Consider the following 17,943-nt stretch of genomic DNA (forward strand, 5'->3'; position numbering starts at 1 on the left):
GGAAGGAGGGTTTGTCACCCTAGGTAGAGGCTGGGCAGTGCACACCACTCCCTGGTGGCCATGAGGGGAGCGAGTGGCACAGAACCCTCACTGCGCACACAGCAAAGGGCTCAAGACCAGCGCACAGAATAGCTCATGCTCTAAGATTCTCTCACTTAACAGGACGCTTGCTTGGCGGTTGCACCTACTTTAATAACTTTAAGAAAGGAATGACACCCACTGTTTTCATGTTTCAACTCAGATTTTAAATGTCTTTACTACAAGACTGAAAGCAAAGGCTCAGGACCCAGGCGGAGTTGTGAGGCAGCCTTTCGATGTGGACGGGACCCTGCATCCGAATCACGGCCATGCTGACCACAGCTATGCCAGAGTCAGAAATAAGGAGAAGGAACCGGCGGGCCAGCAGCTAAATCCTCAACAGGCGCTCCCAGGCAGACCGCTCAGCCGTGGACGGGAACGACGACTCCCCCGGGCTGGTGTCTGGGGCGAGCTGCGTCAGGAGACTCTGATGTGGTTCCTTTTCAGAAGTGCATTCTTTACAAGCAAACTAAGCAATTCCCTTTTTAAATATGAATATGACAATACAAACTTAACCGAGTTGACAAAATTGTGTGCAAAGAACTTATCAATGTGACTTTCTCAGACTAATGACTTGTCTTAAAATGATTTCCTGTAAACCTTTTTGGGCCTGGGGAAGATGCCATAAGTAGTATTAACACAATACAGGTTAATTTTAGAAAAAGTGTGACTTTGGGCCGAACACATATTTCCACGAAAGCCAGTGTCCGTCCGTTCAGGAGCTGACAAGGCAGACCGTCTCTTGATGAGCTCTTGCCTGCTGGCTTCTTTCAAATTAGCTTTAAGAAAGTGGATTAACTCTCCAAATACAGATTTGGACGCCAACTGTAAACCACCACAGGCACTGAGTCTCAGGTACCTCCCTGGATGTAGCGATCTATGTAGCTGCGGTGCTGACAGGGCTATTGCACTGGAATCACGCAACGTTTATTATTAACATGCTCCAGGGCTGGGCTGGGAGGGACCACGGGAAGCCAGATGGAGACCCCAGCGGTGGGGGGCACGGAAACTGAGGTTCTAGGAAGCAGATACCGGCCAGGACGGTGACAGCGACATTCATTCTGCTTTGTCTGGAGCTCACGTGACCAGACGCCCAGTATCCAGCTGAAGTATATGGTCCGTCTGACTATGCTAATCGTGCCCAGACCCCTACAGGTAAGGGGCTCGGACCCTGCCAGCGGCAGTGGGGCTGGCCAGAGGCCTGATGCCCCCAGGATCCCATCGGCCTGGCTCTCCCAGGGAAGAGACCCGCGTGCGCGTGCGGTGCCTAGAAGCCGATTTTGCCTCTGGTCATGGAATAGCCCAGCTTAGCCTCGTTGTTGATGAAGGACATCAGCCCCACATAGGTCTCGATGAGGAGGGGGCACTCCAAGACCAGCACGCCGCCAGCCTGGCCCGGCAGAGGACTCTCCTTCTGGGCTTTTTTGACAGCTTGGATTAACAGAGCTTTGAAGCCATCCAGCTGTAAAGAGAAGACAGGGAGCTTGATCAGATGATCCCCCACGCGTCTGTGTCAGCCCGTCCCCACCCTGGAGAGACGCCTGCCCAGACGCATCCAGCAGCCCTTGGGCTCATCTCCTCCGCGTCACCCTCCAAGTGTCACACCTCACCTCTGCGCTCACCTGTGACTGGCTACAGCCAGTCCTCACGGGCCTCACTCTGCCGGTCGACGTGGCTTTGCCGTAGTGACCCACCTACTCCTCCCCACCACCCACCAGGCGGTGAGCAGGCCAAGGTGCACAGCACCAAGGTGCACAGCTGGCAAGTGGGGGCCTGTTGCCAGTCCTGGACACGGCTCTCACCACCCCAAGGCCTCCTCTCCTGCTGAGCACGCAGACTGCCCAGCTCTACCATGGGCGGGGGTCACCTGCCACACCCTGAAGCCCTTCTGGGCCCTTCTCCAAGACGACCACAGCCACAGAGGACCCCATCGTAGAGCTACGCTGACCAGCAGCTGCTAACTACACGGGGCTATTTAGACGTAAGTTAACAAACTTTTAAAAACCAAAAGTTTATTTGGGGCTTCCCCAATGGCGCAGTGGTTAAGAATCCGCCTGCCAGTGCAGGGGACACAGGTTCGAGCCCTGGTCCGGGAAGATCCCACATGCCGTGGAGCAACTAAGCCCATGCACCACAACTACTGAGCCTGTGCTCTAGAGCCTGCAAGCCACAACTACTGAGCCCACGTGCCACAACTACTGAAGCCTGCGTGCCTAGAGCCCGTGCTCTGCAACAAGAGAAGCCACCGCAATGAGAAGCTCATGCACCACAGTAAAGAGTAGCCCCGGGGGCTTCCCTGGGGGCGCAGTGGTTGAGAATCTGCCTGCTAATGCAGGGGACATGGGTTCGAGCCCTGGTCTGGGAGGATCCCACATGCCGCGGAGCAACTAGGCCCATGAGTCACAACTACTGAGCCTGTGCGTCTGGCGCCTGTGCTCCGCAATGAGAGGCCACGATAGTGAGAGGCCCACGCACCGCGATGAAGCGTGGCCCCCTCTCGCCACAACTAGAGAAAGCCCTCGCACAGAAAAGAAGACCCAGAACAGCAAAAATAAATTAATAAACTCCTACCCCCATCTTCTAAAAAAAAAAGAGTAGCCCCGGCTCACGGCAACTAGAGAAAGCCCGCACACAGCAATACAGCCAAAAAAAGGAAAAACTAAATAAATAAATTTATGGGAAAAAAAGAGTTTATTTTCTCTGTTTAGCCACTGTTCAAGTGCTCAGCAGCCCCGTGTGGCCACCGTCCTGGGCAGCACAGGCCTGGAACGTTCCCGTCCCACTGGGCAGTGCTGCTGTTGCTGTGTGTGTTCTTACTTGGCACAGAGAGGCCGTCTTCTCGTCCATGCCAGCCATCGGGTGCTCTATGAACGTGGTGTACGGCACATTGGTGGACCAGGGGTTCCATCTGCTTATGAAGGACGGGCGGCTCTGCTTGTCCCACTGGATGCGAATCCCAAAACCTTCTCGCCTACCGAGTGGGAAGAAAGGGACCAGACCTCACACAGCAGGCCATGGCGCCCCCGAGCACCTGCTCAGTCGTGGGTGTGAGATTAAAAAGCTGTGCCACCGGTAAAGATAAGACCGATGACATTTCACAACAGTGAAGGGCCCGTGGGGTTTGACGGGAATGGCGTGTCTCATAACGACAGCTTTCAGCACTTTAAAATGTGACAAACTGAAAGCACTGTCTTAGTTGTGCTAACTAAACGAGTAATATTTTTGCAAGTTTAAATCCTTTTCCCTGAGCATCTTATTGTTGGCCAAAATTTTGAGCTTATCTTAGCTTCCTGAATTCCCTCCCCAAATCTCTTCATCAAAACTCTGAAATATACCGTTTAATTCAACTGAGTATACTGATGGCCAGGTTTCTCATGTTTCAGAAACCTCCCTAACAGATGAAGATCAGATCTTGAAAACTGGCCATCAAACGTTTCCAAATTTAATCTTCAGTAATATCTGCAAATCAAAGCGACACACTACCTTTTTCTTTTAAAAATTAACAACAGAGCTTGAGGTGATAGGTGTAATCCTTTCTTGGCGGGAGTAAAATGCTGAGTTTGGCTCTTATCTGAAGAATACCCACGTCGGGCCTATTTTAACGTACCCTGAGTTCATTTTACTACAAGCCTAATAACTGTCTCTTGTGCCAGAATTCCTTCTAACGCACCCTGTGGAGCACAAGTCACCTGTCTCTACACTCTGTTGCTGTTGAAGCAAGACATTCACTGGAGGCTGGTTTCGGAAGCGCTGACTGGGAGGCCCTGGTGGCGGGCTCTCTGTTCAACACACTTACTTATTGAGCGATTTCGGGGGAAACTGGAATTCTCCGTAGGAGATGGTGTCCACCGCGTTTAAGGCTACCCTGACCACCTGCTGGCACTGCAGGCTGATGAAGTCGTATTTGCAGATGAGCAGCGCCTGGTCGGTGATGAGCACCAGCCGCTCCTTTTCGTTGTTCCAGTGATCGACCCTGCGGGCGGCAGCGGTTACTTCGGCGCCCGGGGCGCACAGGCGCCCGGGCCCCTCCCCAGCGCGCGCCCCCTTACTCGGTCAGCAGCCACACCCCCTGGATGTCGCCGTCCTCCACGGGCCGGACCACCATGCGGATCTCCTCCACCGCCTGCTCGATGGTGCCAGGCTGCCGGGAGCGTGCGGGGCGGGCCGGGGGCGGAAGTCACAGGTCACGCCCGCTCGCCCGCCCCGCCCACCCACGCCCTCTCCCGCCCCCGCTCCCAACCTCACCCGGAACACGAAATACTCCTTGACGCGGGCGCGCCGCGTGGGGTCGTGGACATTGAGCGGCCACAGCGTCTGTCGCAGCGGAGTGCTCGTCCCCAGCCGCCCCCCGCCGCCGCCGCCGCTGCCGCCCGGCCCGACTTCCTCGCCAGCCGCCAGCAGCGCCGTGGGGCTCGTGCCCGCCGAGTCCACCGAGTCCCGCAGCTGCAGCATCGCCGCGCCCGCCACCGAGCGAACCCGGACCGGGCCCGACTCGGCCGCCGCCGCCGCCGCCGCCTAAGCCGGGCCCTCGGCCCCGCCTCCGGGCCCGCTCCGCGCTGAGGCCCGCCGCGATTGGCTCCGCCTCGCCAGCCCCGCCTCAGGATCCGCCTCCTCCCTCCCCCTCCGGCCCTCACTATTGGATCGTCCCCAGCTGTCTTCCGCGATTGGTCCTGCCCGCCGCCGTTCACAATCGCTCCCGCCCTTCGCTGCGCCGGAAGAGCGCGCCGCGCGCACGCCAACTTCCTGTTTACGCGTCGGGGAAGGGCGGGGCCCAGGCAGGTTGCCAAGGCGACGCGGAAGGCCCAAGGGGAGAGGGGAGTCACGTGCCGAGCGCTCCTCCCACAGTAAATCGGGTGCTCGCCCGCCCCCACCCCCCAGGGTGCGGCGGGCTGCTGGGGACGTCCTGGATCCCAGACCTGAGGCACGACGTCCACGCCCCTATATTCAGCTTCGGCTGAAGTGCGGCGGACCTCCGGGATGGGACCCCGGCTCTTGTCCAGAGTGACCGCCCCCTGGACTGGGACTCCTTCCGTCCAGGGTGTGATCATCCCCTGGATGCGGACCCCTGCCGGGGGAGACCACGTCCCGGGACGCACCTCCTGCCCGGTGTGACCACCACCGGGACTAGCCCTCCCCCCAGAGTGTCAACATTGCACAGCAGGGGCAGCGCGGGCTTCGGGGACTGGAGGAGCGGCGGCCCGCGGAGCAGAGCTCTTTCCTGAGCACCCCCGCCTTTCTGACCGCGGGTTCATAGATGCAGCGACGGGGACATGGGCCCAGGGCTGTGCTAAATGCAGACGTGCTCCCCGCGCCTAGGGAGCAGAGCTCCCGACCCTGCCCCACGGAAGGGGACACCGAGGCACGGGGCCTCGTCACTCCATCAAGGGCCGAACCAGGATTCCTTGTTGCTGCCTCTGCTCTTCTTCTCCCGGCAGTAGAATTGGATCTTTTCTTGCTCTGAGTGATCTTGCCTGCAGCTAGCGGCACCCTGGGCAGCTGCAGGCCCTGCCAGGGACCTCAGCTCCCTGGTCTTGGCACCCACAGACTCCAGGGCAACCTCATCTTCATCCACCTTGACCCGTTGTCTTGGAGACACAAGGGCTGTATCCATGACAATTTACAAATGTCAGCACCTGTTATCTTCACCCGGTTGGTCACTTTGGCCTTCCACTGCCTCTAGTCACACCCCAGATTACTCCCCCCACCAGAAAGGCTTCTCGACTCACCCCTACTGTATCCATCCTCCAATACTCAGTTTAGAGCCCTGTCCCCAGGAGACACTGCCATTAACTACCCTCACTGCTAGTTCTTTGCTGTTTCGTATAATCGTCGGCTCCACGCGTGCCGGGCATCCTGCTCTGTGTGTGTGTGTATGTCTGTGTGTGTGTCTGTGTGTGTTTCTGTGCCCTGTTAGGCAATTTCGAGAAGCCAGCTCCTGGCGTATGACTGCGCTTTGGAGTTTATAACCCCTTTCTTAATTCTTTGAATTTCACGAGAGCCCAGGGCTGTAAATGCTCTCTTGTATACATGCTGCAGTTGCAGAAACAGGTCTGGAGAGTTCTGCCCAGGTGCCCGAGGCCGCCAGCTGGTGCGGCCATGCTGATTAGCCAAAGCCCTCCTGGCTTGTGCAGACTTGGATGCCATCCTGGTCTGTGAACAATTGCAGGGTGGCTGGCCTTCCTTCCCAGGACGTCCCTCGAGGGAGGGTGCTGAGCTCTGCACACAGCAGGTCCTCAGCCTCCCCCTCGCTCCTCTACCTGGACGTCAGCAGCCACAGAAACAGGAGGGACGAAAGTACCACAGATACCGAAATAGCTTTGGTACTTTGCTTCCTGGAAAGACTAAGGTCTCAAAGAGGGCTGAGTGCGCAAAAAGAGGCAGCAGCCTGCTTCTAGCCCCCTGGCCTGCTGAGGCGGGGTGGGGACAGCTGCTGCCTCCCCCTGGGGACCAGGGGCCGGGTCACACCCGCCTGGGGCCCTGCCCCGTGGGGAGAGGGAGCCCCCTTCTCTGGCAGCCACGGCCCCTGGCTGAGTCTGCTCTGCTGGTTCCCGCAGGGTGGGTCTGAGTCGGGCCCCTGAAGGGCAGTCTAAGCCATTTGGGCTTGGGGTGCCCACTGACCCCTCTCCTGAGTCCCCTTATTATAGGGGCTCAGCAACGGCAGCTGGGCGTGTGGACTCACGGCAGGGGCTTGAATCCCGGCTCCCCTACTTCTGTCCACTGGACTTGGACACTCATGCTATGTCTGCCTCAGTTTCCTTTTTTTACTGAGTAGGGATGATAATAGTTCCTGCTCCCCCATCGCTGTCGGGAGGAGTCAGTGAGTTAAGACCTGGGTTGTGCACAGCGCCCTGCACAGCCCGTGCCACCGCAGTGTCGGTTGCTAACTGTGGTCATGCTGTTCACTGAGGCTCTGCTGAGGGCCAGGCATATTGCAAATACTGCCTGTGCTCGTGCATGAGGCGCCGTATTACCCCCTTCAACCGAAGAGAAAACAGTCCTAGAGAGCTTGTCACTTTGCGAAGGTCACACATCTACGGAGAGCAGGGGCCCTGGATTCCAGAGCCTGTGCCCCAGCGCCCACCCTCGCCCTTGTGCCAGTGGCTCCTGGGGGCAGACAGAGGAGAGCCGTCCTCCACCGGATTCGCCGGGAGCCCACGTGGTGCTCACTCATGCTCAGACGCAGTGACAGCACAACTTCACAGCGACCTTGATCAGGGTCATCTCAGCGGAGATGAGAAGGGGGCCACTGGCACAAGGGGCCACTGGCACAAGGGGGCCACAGGGGTTGAGGTTGAAGGCTGGGAGTGGGGAGGGTACAAAGGGGACAGCAGTGATGCTGGCAGGTGGCAGCGGTGTGGGGATGGAAGAGGCCTGGTCATTTTGGCGGGATGGCCAGCCCCCGAGGGCCCTGAATCCGGTACTTAACCTTCCTGCTTCTCTTTCCTCATCTGGAGGGCGGGGATGATGAAACCTGGCTCCCAGGCTGTCACAAGCCTCTGACCAGCTCACACGTGCCAAGAGGACTACCTCGTGCCCTGTGCAGCCCTGGCTCCAGGTGCCCCGTGGGTGTCCGTGGAGTCAAGGATGGGAGTGAGAAACGGGACGAGGGCCCATGAATGGACATGGCTCCTGGCAGAAGATGAGGGGCTGGAACCTGGAGCCCAGGGGTCGGGGCTCGCTTAGGGCAGGAGGACACCATCTGCTCAGGGACAGATGGAGAGAGCTGAGGACAGTTATGGACAGGTCGGTGTGGGATGCGGATGCAGTGGGGGAGGAGGGGGTACTGAGAGGTTCTGGGACATCCGCTCTCTTCAGGGGGGCTGGGAAGATGGAGCCGGGAATTTGGGTGAGGACGCTTGGTTCAGAGTAGCAGTGATGAGCAAAGAAGCTGATGAGGGCCGGTGTGGGGACCACTGGGCTGCAGGGAGACCTCAGGCACGTTCACAGTGGAGCCTTCCACCTGGCAGCTGGTGGGAGTGCGAGAAACCAGTAGCTAGACTGGTCCAGACTGGGGGTTTGCCGGGTAGCTGTGGTCAGAGGCAAGGGGGAAAGGGGAGGCCAAGATCCTACAAGGGAGTATTTATAGGGGTCACAGATGTCGCCCCACTTGGGAGCTAACGGGCTAGCCCGCCACGGTTTCAGGGATGCTGCAGAAGACACACGAGCCCAGGTCAGAGGCAGAGGACTGCTGTTCACAAGGAAGCAACGTCCAGGGTGCCAGCGGGTGTCTGGAGGATGCTACCCACGGTGGCCGCATCACAAGAGGGGAACCGGGGGCCTGTGAACAAGCTTGGTCCTCGCCCCTCCAGGTCCCTCTCTGACCAACAGCCCCGGGAAAGGCGGTCAGGGTCTGGTGCCTGCTCCTGGCGTGCCCGGCAGGACGTGCAGGAGTGTCTCCCAGCAGGGTCAACGGGGTGGACCTCGAGTCCAGTTCCCGGTCTGGCGGCAGTGGATCCAACGGGGACTGGTGACCGGGAGAAGGTCATCAAGAGGACAGGACTGCCGTTGGCCCTCGAGGCAATTAGAGTGTTGACGAAAATAATCAGTAAACAATCTAATATAGGGATCGACACAGAAAGACGAGTATCATACGATACCGCTTATATGTGGAATCTAAAAAGAATGGTACAGATGAACTTACTCACAAAACAAAAGTAGAGTCATGGGTGTATTAGAAAACAAACTTATAGTTACCAGGGGGGAAAGCCTGGGAGGGGGACAAATGGGGAGACCGGGACTGACAAATACACACTGCGATATATTAAATAGATAACTAATAAAACCTACTGGACAGCACAGGGAACTCTACTCAATACTCTGTAATGACCGATATGGGAAAAGAATCTAAAAAAGAGTGGATATGTGTAGATGTATAACTGATTCACTTTGCTGTACCCCTGAAACTAGCACAAAATTGTAAATCAACTATACTCCAGTAAAAATTTTTTTTAAATCTAATATAGGAATAGAAAAGAGTTTTATCTGAGCCAAGCTGAGGACTGCAGCCCAGAAGCCAGCCTCTCAGATAGCTCTGAGCAGCAGCTTGGGAGAAGCAGGGTTTTCAGCACGGTTTTATATCTTGTCAGAACAACAACATCAAACACGTCAGGGCTGCATTCCTTCAGGGTTTCAAAACACCAGATCAGCCTGTTCACAGCGAGTCCGGATGGTCTTGGCACCTGGGAATGGTCTTGGCACCTGGGAAGGGATGCTGCCCGCGTGCCTGAGCTTTTAGTGGGTGTGGAGGGGGCGGGGCAGGGAAACTGCAGGTCCACAAACTCAAGAGATAACTAGGCAGAGAACTGAGCATCTGTTCGCTGACACACAGCGCTGGGTGCTGTGCTCGTTTCCTGGGGCTGCGTCCCAAAGTGCCACAGACTGGGAGGCTTCAACAGCAGAAATTTGTCCTCTCACAGTCTGGAGGCTGGAAGTCCAAGGTCAAGGTGTCTGCAGGGCCGCACTCCCCCTGAAACCTGTAGGGGAAACTCTCCTGCCTCTTCCAGCCTCTGGCGGTTGCCGGCATTCCTGGGCATTCCTGAGCTGGTGGGCACGTCACCCCAGTCCCCGCCTCTGTCTCCACGTGGCTGTCTCCTCCCTGTGATTCTCTCTCCTCTTCATGTTGGACTCAGGCCCGCCCTGCTGTCCTCATCTTTTATTTTTTAAAATTAATTAATTTATTTATTTGGTTGCGCCGGGTCTTAGTTGTGGCAGGCGGGCTGCTTAGTTGTGCCACACCGGCTCCTTAGTTGTGGCATGTGAACTCTTAGTTGCGGCAAGCGTGTGGAATCTAGTTCCCTGGGATCGAACCTAGGCCTCCTGCATTGGGAGCATGGAGTCTTCAGCACTGGACCACCAGGGAAGTCCCTGATGTCCTCACCTTAACCCGGTGATGCCTGCAAAGACCCCACCTCCAAATAAGACCACGTGCACGCATGTGGAATGATGGTGGTTAGGACTTGAGTGTGCCTCGGGAGGGGACACAGTTCTCCCCGTGAGAGAGGGGTATACACGTGCGAACAATGAGGGGGCTCAAATGGTACTCGGCGCTGTCCGCAGGCGCGCCTTGGTCCTGGGGGAGGATGGGGGCTCCTGCCGGGTCTGGCTGTGGCTTCCCCTGACCTGGGTCCCCCTGAGTTTGCGATGCTTCTTTCTTGGGGCTTTCGAAAGGCTGTTCCCACTCCCAGCGGCAGGTGGCAGAATCGTCCACACGGGGCCTTCAAACCAGAGCCCGGAGCTGGGTGCGGTGTCTGTAAGCAGGAGGTGAAGGTCATCTTCTCGAACCGTGGGGCAGGCGGAAGGCTTCAAAGTCTCAGCTGGGAGGTGTGGATTCTTATTTTATCTAAACTTCCAGATGTTGTGCTTAGCGTTATACCAAATCCATGGGTCCCTTCTCTGCCATCTGCCTCTGATGGAAATGGGGCTTGGGGAGCCTCAGGGCCAGGCACAGCCCACGGGAACCGCACGGGTGCCACCTCAGAGCTGCCGGGGCTCTGGGTGCACCAGGTTGGAGGTTAAGGCAGAGCCCGGGGAATATTCTGTGGGCCAGACTCACCTCTCAGAGACAGCTGCCTTCTGGGCGAGACCTCTCCCTCCCGGAGGGAGCCAGGCTGCAGAGCCAGCCACCATCATTCCACATGCGTACACGTGGTCTTATTTGGAGGTGGGGTCTTTGCAGGTGTCACCGGGTTAAGGTGAGGACATCAGGGACTTCCCTGGTGGTCCAGGGCTGCGCCTGAGGCTGGTCAGTGCTTGGTGGCCGTCCTGGCCCCAGGGACCCGTGTAAGAGCTGCCGTGTGGTGTAGTGTAGAGACTGCCCTTGATCTTTGACTTTGGCGGGTCTCCTTCAACAAAGAAACACCCTCCCAGCAGATGGGCTGGGGGGCGGCTGTGGCCTTGAGGGGAAGAGGGTGGGCTTCCAAACCTCCTGGCTTTAAGGCACACGAGCTGGATGTGGGGAGACAGGACGGACACGGTGCTCCTGCAGTTTCTAAAGCCTGAGTTTTTTCCATGGTAACTTTCATCACATCCTGCACTCGGCCAGGTGGACAGTCTTGCTCTGCTCCAGCCCTGCGGCCCACCTCGCTGGGCCCAGGTGCCCTGAGTGCTCTGTCCCCACGGGGCGGGAGCTGCAGCCGCACTGTGATGGTGGGACCTGACAGAAGGTCTGGCTGCACGGATGTGCTTCCCGGTTCAGGGCGGTCACTGGGGGACACCAGGGTAGGATAGGGACCAGGAGATCTTGGAAAGGACATTGCCCAGGACTGGGGCATCTGTCCTGGTCCTGGTTGACGTGGCAGCGGAGGGAGGACGGGAAGGGGGACACGTATTGCCTTGTTCCCGAGAAATGCACGGACTGCACCATGGACAATGTGTCCAGCAACAAAGTCCCGCGTCTCCCAGACTCGGCTTCCGGAGAAGCCTCTGTCTTCCTGGAGGACTGGTGCTGCTGAGACGGCTGGGCTGGCGCGGGGGGGTGGGGCTCCAGCATCCCTAGAGCGCGGCCACCTCCTCTGTGGGCCTCTGGGGTCGGCGCTGGCTTGCCCTGTAACTGCTGTGAGAAATGACCACAGTCTGGGTGGTTAAAACAGCAGAAACCTGAGGTCTCGCAGTCCGGAGGCCAGAAGCCTGAGAGGAGTGGCGGGGCTGGTCCCCTCTGCTCTGTGCTCCTCCCTCAGCTTCTCGTGGTGGCTGGCTGTGTCCTGCGTCCCTTGGCTTGTGGGTGCATCCCTCTCATCCTGTATCCGTGTGGCCACGTGGCCTCCCCTGTGTCCCCCTGTGTCTCAAATCTCCTTCTCCTTCTCTTATGAGGACACCTGTCATTGGGTTGAGGGTTAAGTCCAGGACAATTTCATCCCAGCATCCTTAGCTTAATTACATCTACAGAGACCCTTTTCCCAAATCTGGTCAGATTCTCAGGTCCCAGGGGCCAGGACTTAGAAAGACCACTGTTTTGGGGGATAGCTTCAGTCCCACATACTGCTGTACCCAACGCCTGGCACTGGTGAATGAGTGGGTGGGTTTCTGCTCTCAGGGTTGGTGGGGGGTCTGTAACACCCTTCTTGATACGGCCCCGCCCCCACCCCAGGTAAAGGGAGGGAGGGGTGAAGGAGGGGCAGGCCAGGCCGGTCTGTTCACTGAGCAGTAGTCGACTTGCTGACCCTCGGCCAGCGGCCGGGCAGGAGCCAGCTTTGGGGCTGACGCTCGGTCCTGGTTCACCACAGGGACGGAGGCACAGAGAGGCACTGGGCCTCGTCCAGGGCTGCGTGGCGAGTCAGCAGAGGCGTCCCGACCCGGCATCTGCTCCGAATCCACCCACCCCATTCCGGTCCCGTCACACGGCCCAATTTACGTTTGCGTGGATGGCTTCTTTGAGGTCAGTTTCTCTTCGGGGACGAATGAGGAGGTGTAGAACCAGACTCCAGAACCAGAACCAGAAAGCTTCCCATCCAGCTGGCGAAGCGTTTGGCATAGGGTTTTGGATGCCAAGCTTAGCCGTCATTCAGCTCCAGCCAGGAATGATGCTGGATTCACGGTCCTCTCCCGGTGGGGCCTGTTTGTGGGAAGCGGTGGTGCCCCCCCCCCATTATCATGGATGCAGAGACCCCTGTGGACACTGCCTGCATGAGGCCCTCTCCTCTGGGACCCGGAAATGCCTCTGGTGCTAATTAATTTGCTTGCTCTCTTGTCAAGAAGTGTCTATAAAAATTCAGATGGGACGCTGGATTCTTCTCTTGGACTTGGAACACCATTAGCTCAGGGAGCGTCAGAGGCTGTGCTGGGCCGGGACCCTGTTTTCCAATCCCCTGGGACTGGGCAGGACCGCGGATGGCAGGGGCCACAGCTCTGGGAAAGCGGGAGGGAGCGGTTTTCTGCTCAAGGGAACAGCCAAGCTGGTGGCATGCATCTTCCTCTTCCCCACGTTAATTTTCCTTGGTCCAAAGGCTATTTTTTATCATTTCCAGCAGAGAGTGAGACAAAACCATTAACAAGCAGTGTCTTTTTTTTTTAATATTTATTTATTTGGTTGTGCTGGGTCTTTGTTGTGGCAGGTGGGCTTTTTAGTTGCAGCAGGGGCTCCTTAGTTGTGGCTCGAGGGCTCCTTAGTTGTGGCTCACGGGCTCCTTAGTTGAGGCATATGAACTCTTAGTTGTGGCGTGCATGTGGGATCTAGTTCCCTGACCAGGGATCAAACCTAGGCCCCCTGCATTGGGAGCGCGGAGGCTTCACCGTGGCACCACCAGGGAAGTCCCCAAGCAGTGTCTTTTAACCATGCTTTTCATAAAAGGCTCACCTTCAGGGCTCTCTTCCAGGCCTGTGTGTCCCCGCAAACACTCCAGATTGGGAAGACAAAGCTGTGTCTGTATCTTGTAAGTCAGGCCAGCGAATCCCAGGGTAGAGTCGGGAGGTTTTGCTACAGTTTGGCTAAAGGCCTCGGGGATGGGAATTTGGGCTAAGAAGCATCCTTCCTGAGCTCCAGCTCAAAGGGAATCTGAAGCCTTCGCACCCGGAGGCCCCGTGGGTTCGTTGTGGGAATCCGTGGGCTTCAGTCCCCATCCTACACGTGGCGGTGCCCCACGGGCGGGCTGCGTGCCTGTCCTCCACCGTCAGGGTAAATCTCCCCTGCCCCCCCACCATGCTTCTTGCCCTTCTCAGAGTTGGATCACTGTGGAGATGCCAGTTCTCCTGGAATTAATGAATACATTTAATGCAATTCCACTAAAAAGTCCAGCACAACTTTGAAAGTGCTGGATAAAGGGGCTCCAGAGACCATTGGGAAGAATGATGGGTGAGAATTCCCAGAGAAATTTGCAGGTAAATAAAGGACTGATGGGGAGGTGCTGCAGCCCATCCCCAGCGAGCATCGTGGGAGTGTCTCATCCCGGTGGTGCAGGGCAGACGGTAGAACCACTGGGGTCGGAGTGGAAACCCCACAAAAACTCGTTCTACCTGCAGCTCGTCGGGCTGAAGATGCTGTGTTGCATCGGAGGAAGCAGGCTGGCCAGCTAACGGCCCTGGGACAACTGGACGACCCACCAGGCAGAGTCTCCCTTTCCAGCACACAGCCAGGTAAATTCCACATGAAATGACATTTGCATGCCCAGACGTCGTAAAGAAAGAAAAACGTATTCATGATCTTTCCCAGCTAAGTGCCTACAGCATTTCTAGGCAACAGGGGAAACAGCAGTGTGACCACCTATAGGTTTGAGGACACAAAACTAGGAACTTAGATTGTCTGGAAGAAGCATCGTTAACCACCTTAAGGCTGAAACTACAGACCAGGATAATGTTTGCAGTGTCCGCAAACTGTCACTTTATGATGAAAATGGACAGAGAGAGAATTCTCAGGGGATGTTTACTGCCTTCTGCTTAGTTGCGTTACTAGAAAAGTTGTCTGAGTTAAATCCACTTATGAAAGTGTATTAAATGGGCTTCCCTGTGGCGCAGTGGTTAGGAATCCGCCTGCCAGTGCAGGGGACACGGGTTCGAGCTCTGGTCCAGGAAGATCCCACATGCCGCGGAGCTACTGAGCCCACAAGCCACAACTACTGAGCCCATGTGCCACAACTACTGAAGCCCGCGCACCTAGAGCCCACGCTCCGCAACAAGAGAAGCTGCTGTAATGAGAAGCCAGTGCACCACAGCGAAGAGTAGCCCCTGCTCGCCACAACCAGAGAAAAGCTCGCGCGCAGCAACGAAGACCCAACGCAGCCAAAACTAATAAATAGATAAAATAGATAAATTTATTTAAAAAGTGTATTAAACACATGTGTACTGTTTGATTACTTGTTTCAAATATAAAATCTAAGCACCCCCTCATGGCATGTTACAGTCGGATGCTTGACCGTCCCCATGCCCTCAGGGTTCAGGCTGTGGGGAGGAGATGGGCGAGGGTGCCGGGGGAGCATCAAGGGTGCCAGACAGTCTGCGCGGGTGGGGCTTTGTTTGGGGAGGTGACCTCTGTGCTGTGGGTTCACGCATCTACACCTGAGCCTGAGCCCTCCCGAGTGTGTGGGGTGTGGTAGGTGTCCTAGGAATAGGGACGTCCCGCAGGAAGTGCCCACCCTCTTCCCACCTGCCTGTCCACCTGGCACCTGCCTTAGGACCATTCGCCTGACAGCTGAACTTGGTGCCGGGCGGGTAGAGGTGGATTATGGTGGTGCCAAAAACATTCATGCTTCAGGGGCCCTTCCAAGTTAGGGCCAAGGAGGGGGAATGGAATGTGCGCACAGGTCATGCATTTTTGTCAAGTTAGCAAAATAACTTCTTTTTACATAACTCTTTTTCAAGAGGCCCCCCGTTTTACGTTTCAGGCCCCACCAAACCTTGATTCCCCCCTGCGAGCAGCCTCCATTTTAACCCACAGGACCCATCTGAATCCTTTCCTTTTTCTCTCCAAGAAGCAGGAGAATGTTCCTAAAGAATGGGGCCCCCTCGGCCCAGGTCGGGGGACCGGGCGGGAGTCCCCGAGGAAGCTGGTGAACATTTTAAGCTGCTCACTCACTCATCCAGTGCACGTGTACCCAACACCCGTTTCGTGCCAAGCGCAGCTCTGGAGGGGAACGGGTCGGGTCTTTAAAGATGGGCAGCGGGTGGACCTCTGGGAAGCTCTCGGGGTTGGCAGGGACTTGCACCCCAGGGCAGGGCCCCGCACTCACACGGGCACTCTTGAGCTCTCTTAGGGCAGGCCCTTGGGAGACCAGGAGGAGCATGGGCCAGCCCTGCTCTGGGGAGCCCAGTGTGGGGCTGAGGGGTGAGATTGAGAGGTTGGCACACCGGATCGTGTCGGGGCATCACTGAGCAGGGGAGTCAACCTGTGTTTGGGGTTTCAGAAGATGGTGAATTCACCCTGCTGTGGACAGAATTGTGTCCCCCACGAAATTCATACGTTGACGCCCGTACCCTCAGTGTGACTGTATTTGGAGATGGGCCTTTAAGGAGGTGGCTAAGGTTACATGAGGTCATAAGGGTGGGGCCCTGATCCTATAGGTCTGGTGCCTTAGCAGAAGAGTAAGAGACACCAGTGCTGCGGTCTCTGTCCCATCTCCCACGCCCACCAGGCGAGCACACACCAGGAGGCAGCGTCTGCAGGCCAGTCAGCGTCTTGACCCTGGGCGTCCAGTCTCCAGAACGTGAAAAACCAAACATCTGGATGTGTTGACTGGGACACCGCCGAGGGGCCGTCGGACTTGCGGACCTCCGTCTGCTCTCCGCGCGTGATCCAGCGGTTTTCTTAGATTGACAGATTTGAGTCAAGGTCTGCAGAGCCAGCCCGCCTTGTTCAATTCCCGGATCTGCAGTTTACAAGGGGCGACTAGGGGCGCTGCTCCCACCCGGACCTCAGTTTCCCCATTTGTACAGCAGGGTGGCAGCAGGGCTGGCCTGACAGAGACCCCCGCCCCCCCCCGTAGGATGACGGGGGTGTGGGGTCCGGTGTCACGAAGGACTGCCTTAGCAGGGGGTGAGGGGCGGGATCTCTGGTGCCCCGCCCCTTGGTCACTCGTGTCGCACGGGACCTGGGACTGTGAGCCGGAGAGGAGCCGGGAGCGCGAACGGGCAGCCGTGGGTGGGTGGGTGGGGCGCCGGGGCTGAGGACCCAAGCGGGGGTGTGGGCGGGGCTGTGGGCGGGGCTGGGAGCCGGGGCGGGCAGGGCCGGGAGTGGAGCATCTGCGCGGGGACGGGCTGTGGGCCGGGGTCCGGGCCTGGGGGCGAGCCGGGGGCGGGGCGCGGTCGGGGTGGGCGGAGTCGGGGCCGGGGTCGGGGCAGGGGGCGTGGTGAAGGCGGGCCGGCCTCTCCCGCGCGGGGCTCGGCGCACACTGGGCTTTCCGCGCCGGGGCGGGTGTCTGCCGGGGCTCACCCAGGCGCACAGCACTCTGAGCTGCCCTCGAGCGCGGGCAGGAAGCCGGACCCTCGCCACCTGAGGCGACCTCACGCTCGGCGGGACCCGGAGCGGCACCTGTGGCTGCGCCCCGTGCGCCCCCCGGGCCATGGCGCACGTGGAGACGGCGGCTCCGAGCGCCTGCCTGGGCCGCCTGTGAGCCGGGGACCGGAGGAGGGAGCGGCGCGGCGCGGCGGGCACGATGCCTTTCCTTCCGGAGGCGGGGGCGGCGGGGCGCGCGGTGGCCCTGGCCCTGGTGCTGCTGTTCCTCGCCGTGTCAGCGGGCGCCAGCGCCCTGTTCCGCCTGCAGCCCGGCATGTGAGGAGCGGGGACGGGAGCGGGAGGGCTGGCGGGACGTCCGGAGCCCCGGAGCCCTGGGCGGCTTGTTCCCCGGGGCCCTGAGAACACGGGGCTCATTGCCTTAACGGGGGGAGGGGGAGGTTAAGAGACAAGGGGCTGGGTCTGGGGGCGCTTCCGTGGCAGGACCACCCGGCCTCTCGCCTTCCCCTTCCTCGTCTGTCTTTTTAAATTTAATTTAATTTTATTAATTTATTTTTGGCTGCGTTGGTCCTTCGTTGCTGCGCACGGGCTTTCTCTAGTTGCGGCGAGCAGGGGCTACTCTTCGTTGCGGTGCTCGGGCTTCTCATCGCGGTGGCTTCTCTTGTTGCGGAGCACGGGCTCTAGCCGCGCGGGCTTCAGTAGTTGCAGCATGCAGGCTCAGTAGTTGTGGCTCACAGGCTCTAGAGCACAGGCTCAGTAGTTGTGGCACATGGGCTTAGTTGCTCTGTGGCATATGTGGTATCTTCCCAGACCAGGGATCAAACCCGTGTCCCCTGCACTGGCAGGCGGATTCTCAACCACTGTGCCACCAGGGAAGCCCCCTCCTCTGTCTTAACTCTGCATCATGGGTTTGCAGGCTGGGAGGAACCTGCATCCTGCCGAGGTGAGGGAACCTGGGCAGGGTCCGGCCAGGGAGCTTGGAGAAGGCC

General features: G+C 58.1%; 1 protein-coding gene across 1 annotated transcript; it reads right to left on the minus strand.

Annotated features, from left to right (window-relative positions):
- Nucleotides 1–222: 222 nt before the first annotated feature.
- Nucleotides 223–4,598, minus strand: TPRG1L (tumor protein p63 regulated 1 like). The gene is made up of 5 exons (XM_030880798.3): nucleotides 4,324–4,598; nucleotides 4,128–4,219; nucleotides 3,875–4,051; nucleotides 2,896–3,049; nucleotides 223–1,540 (listed from the first exon to the last, which is right to left on the minus strand). Exons 1-5 carry the CDS (start codon nucleotides 4,528–4,530, stop codon nucleotides 1,346–1,348), a joined length of 825 nt encoding a protein of 274 aa, XP_030736658.1. The 5' UTR covers nucleotides 4,531–4,598; the 3' UTR covers nucleotides 223–1,345.
- Nucleotides 4,599–17,943: the final 13,345 nt, after the last annotated feature.

This window comes from Globicephala melas, chromosome 1, assembly GCF_963455315.2.
Source record: "Globicephala melas chromosome 1, mGloMel1.2, whole genome shotgun sequence".
NCBI lineage: Eukaryota > Metazoa > Chordata > Mammalia > Artiodactyla > Delphinidae > Globicephala > Globicephala melas.

Bases quoted from the DNA above. Each gene is read 5' to 3' on its own strand.
- TPRG1L (XM_030880798.3), bottom strand. From the start codon at position 4,530: ATGCTGCAGCTGCGGGACTCGGTGGACTCGGCGGGCACGAGCCCCACG. The intron at 4,052-4,127 runs GTAAGGGGGCGC...TGCCGCCCGCAG, and splicing joins GGGGTGTGGCTGCTGACCGA to GGTCGATCACTGGAACAACG. The intron at 1,541-2,895 runs GTAAGAACACAC...TTCTCTTTACAG, and splicing joins AGACGGCCTCTCTGTGCCAA to CTGGATGGCTTCAAAGCTCT.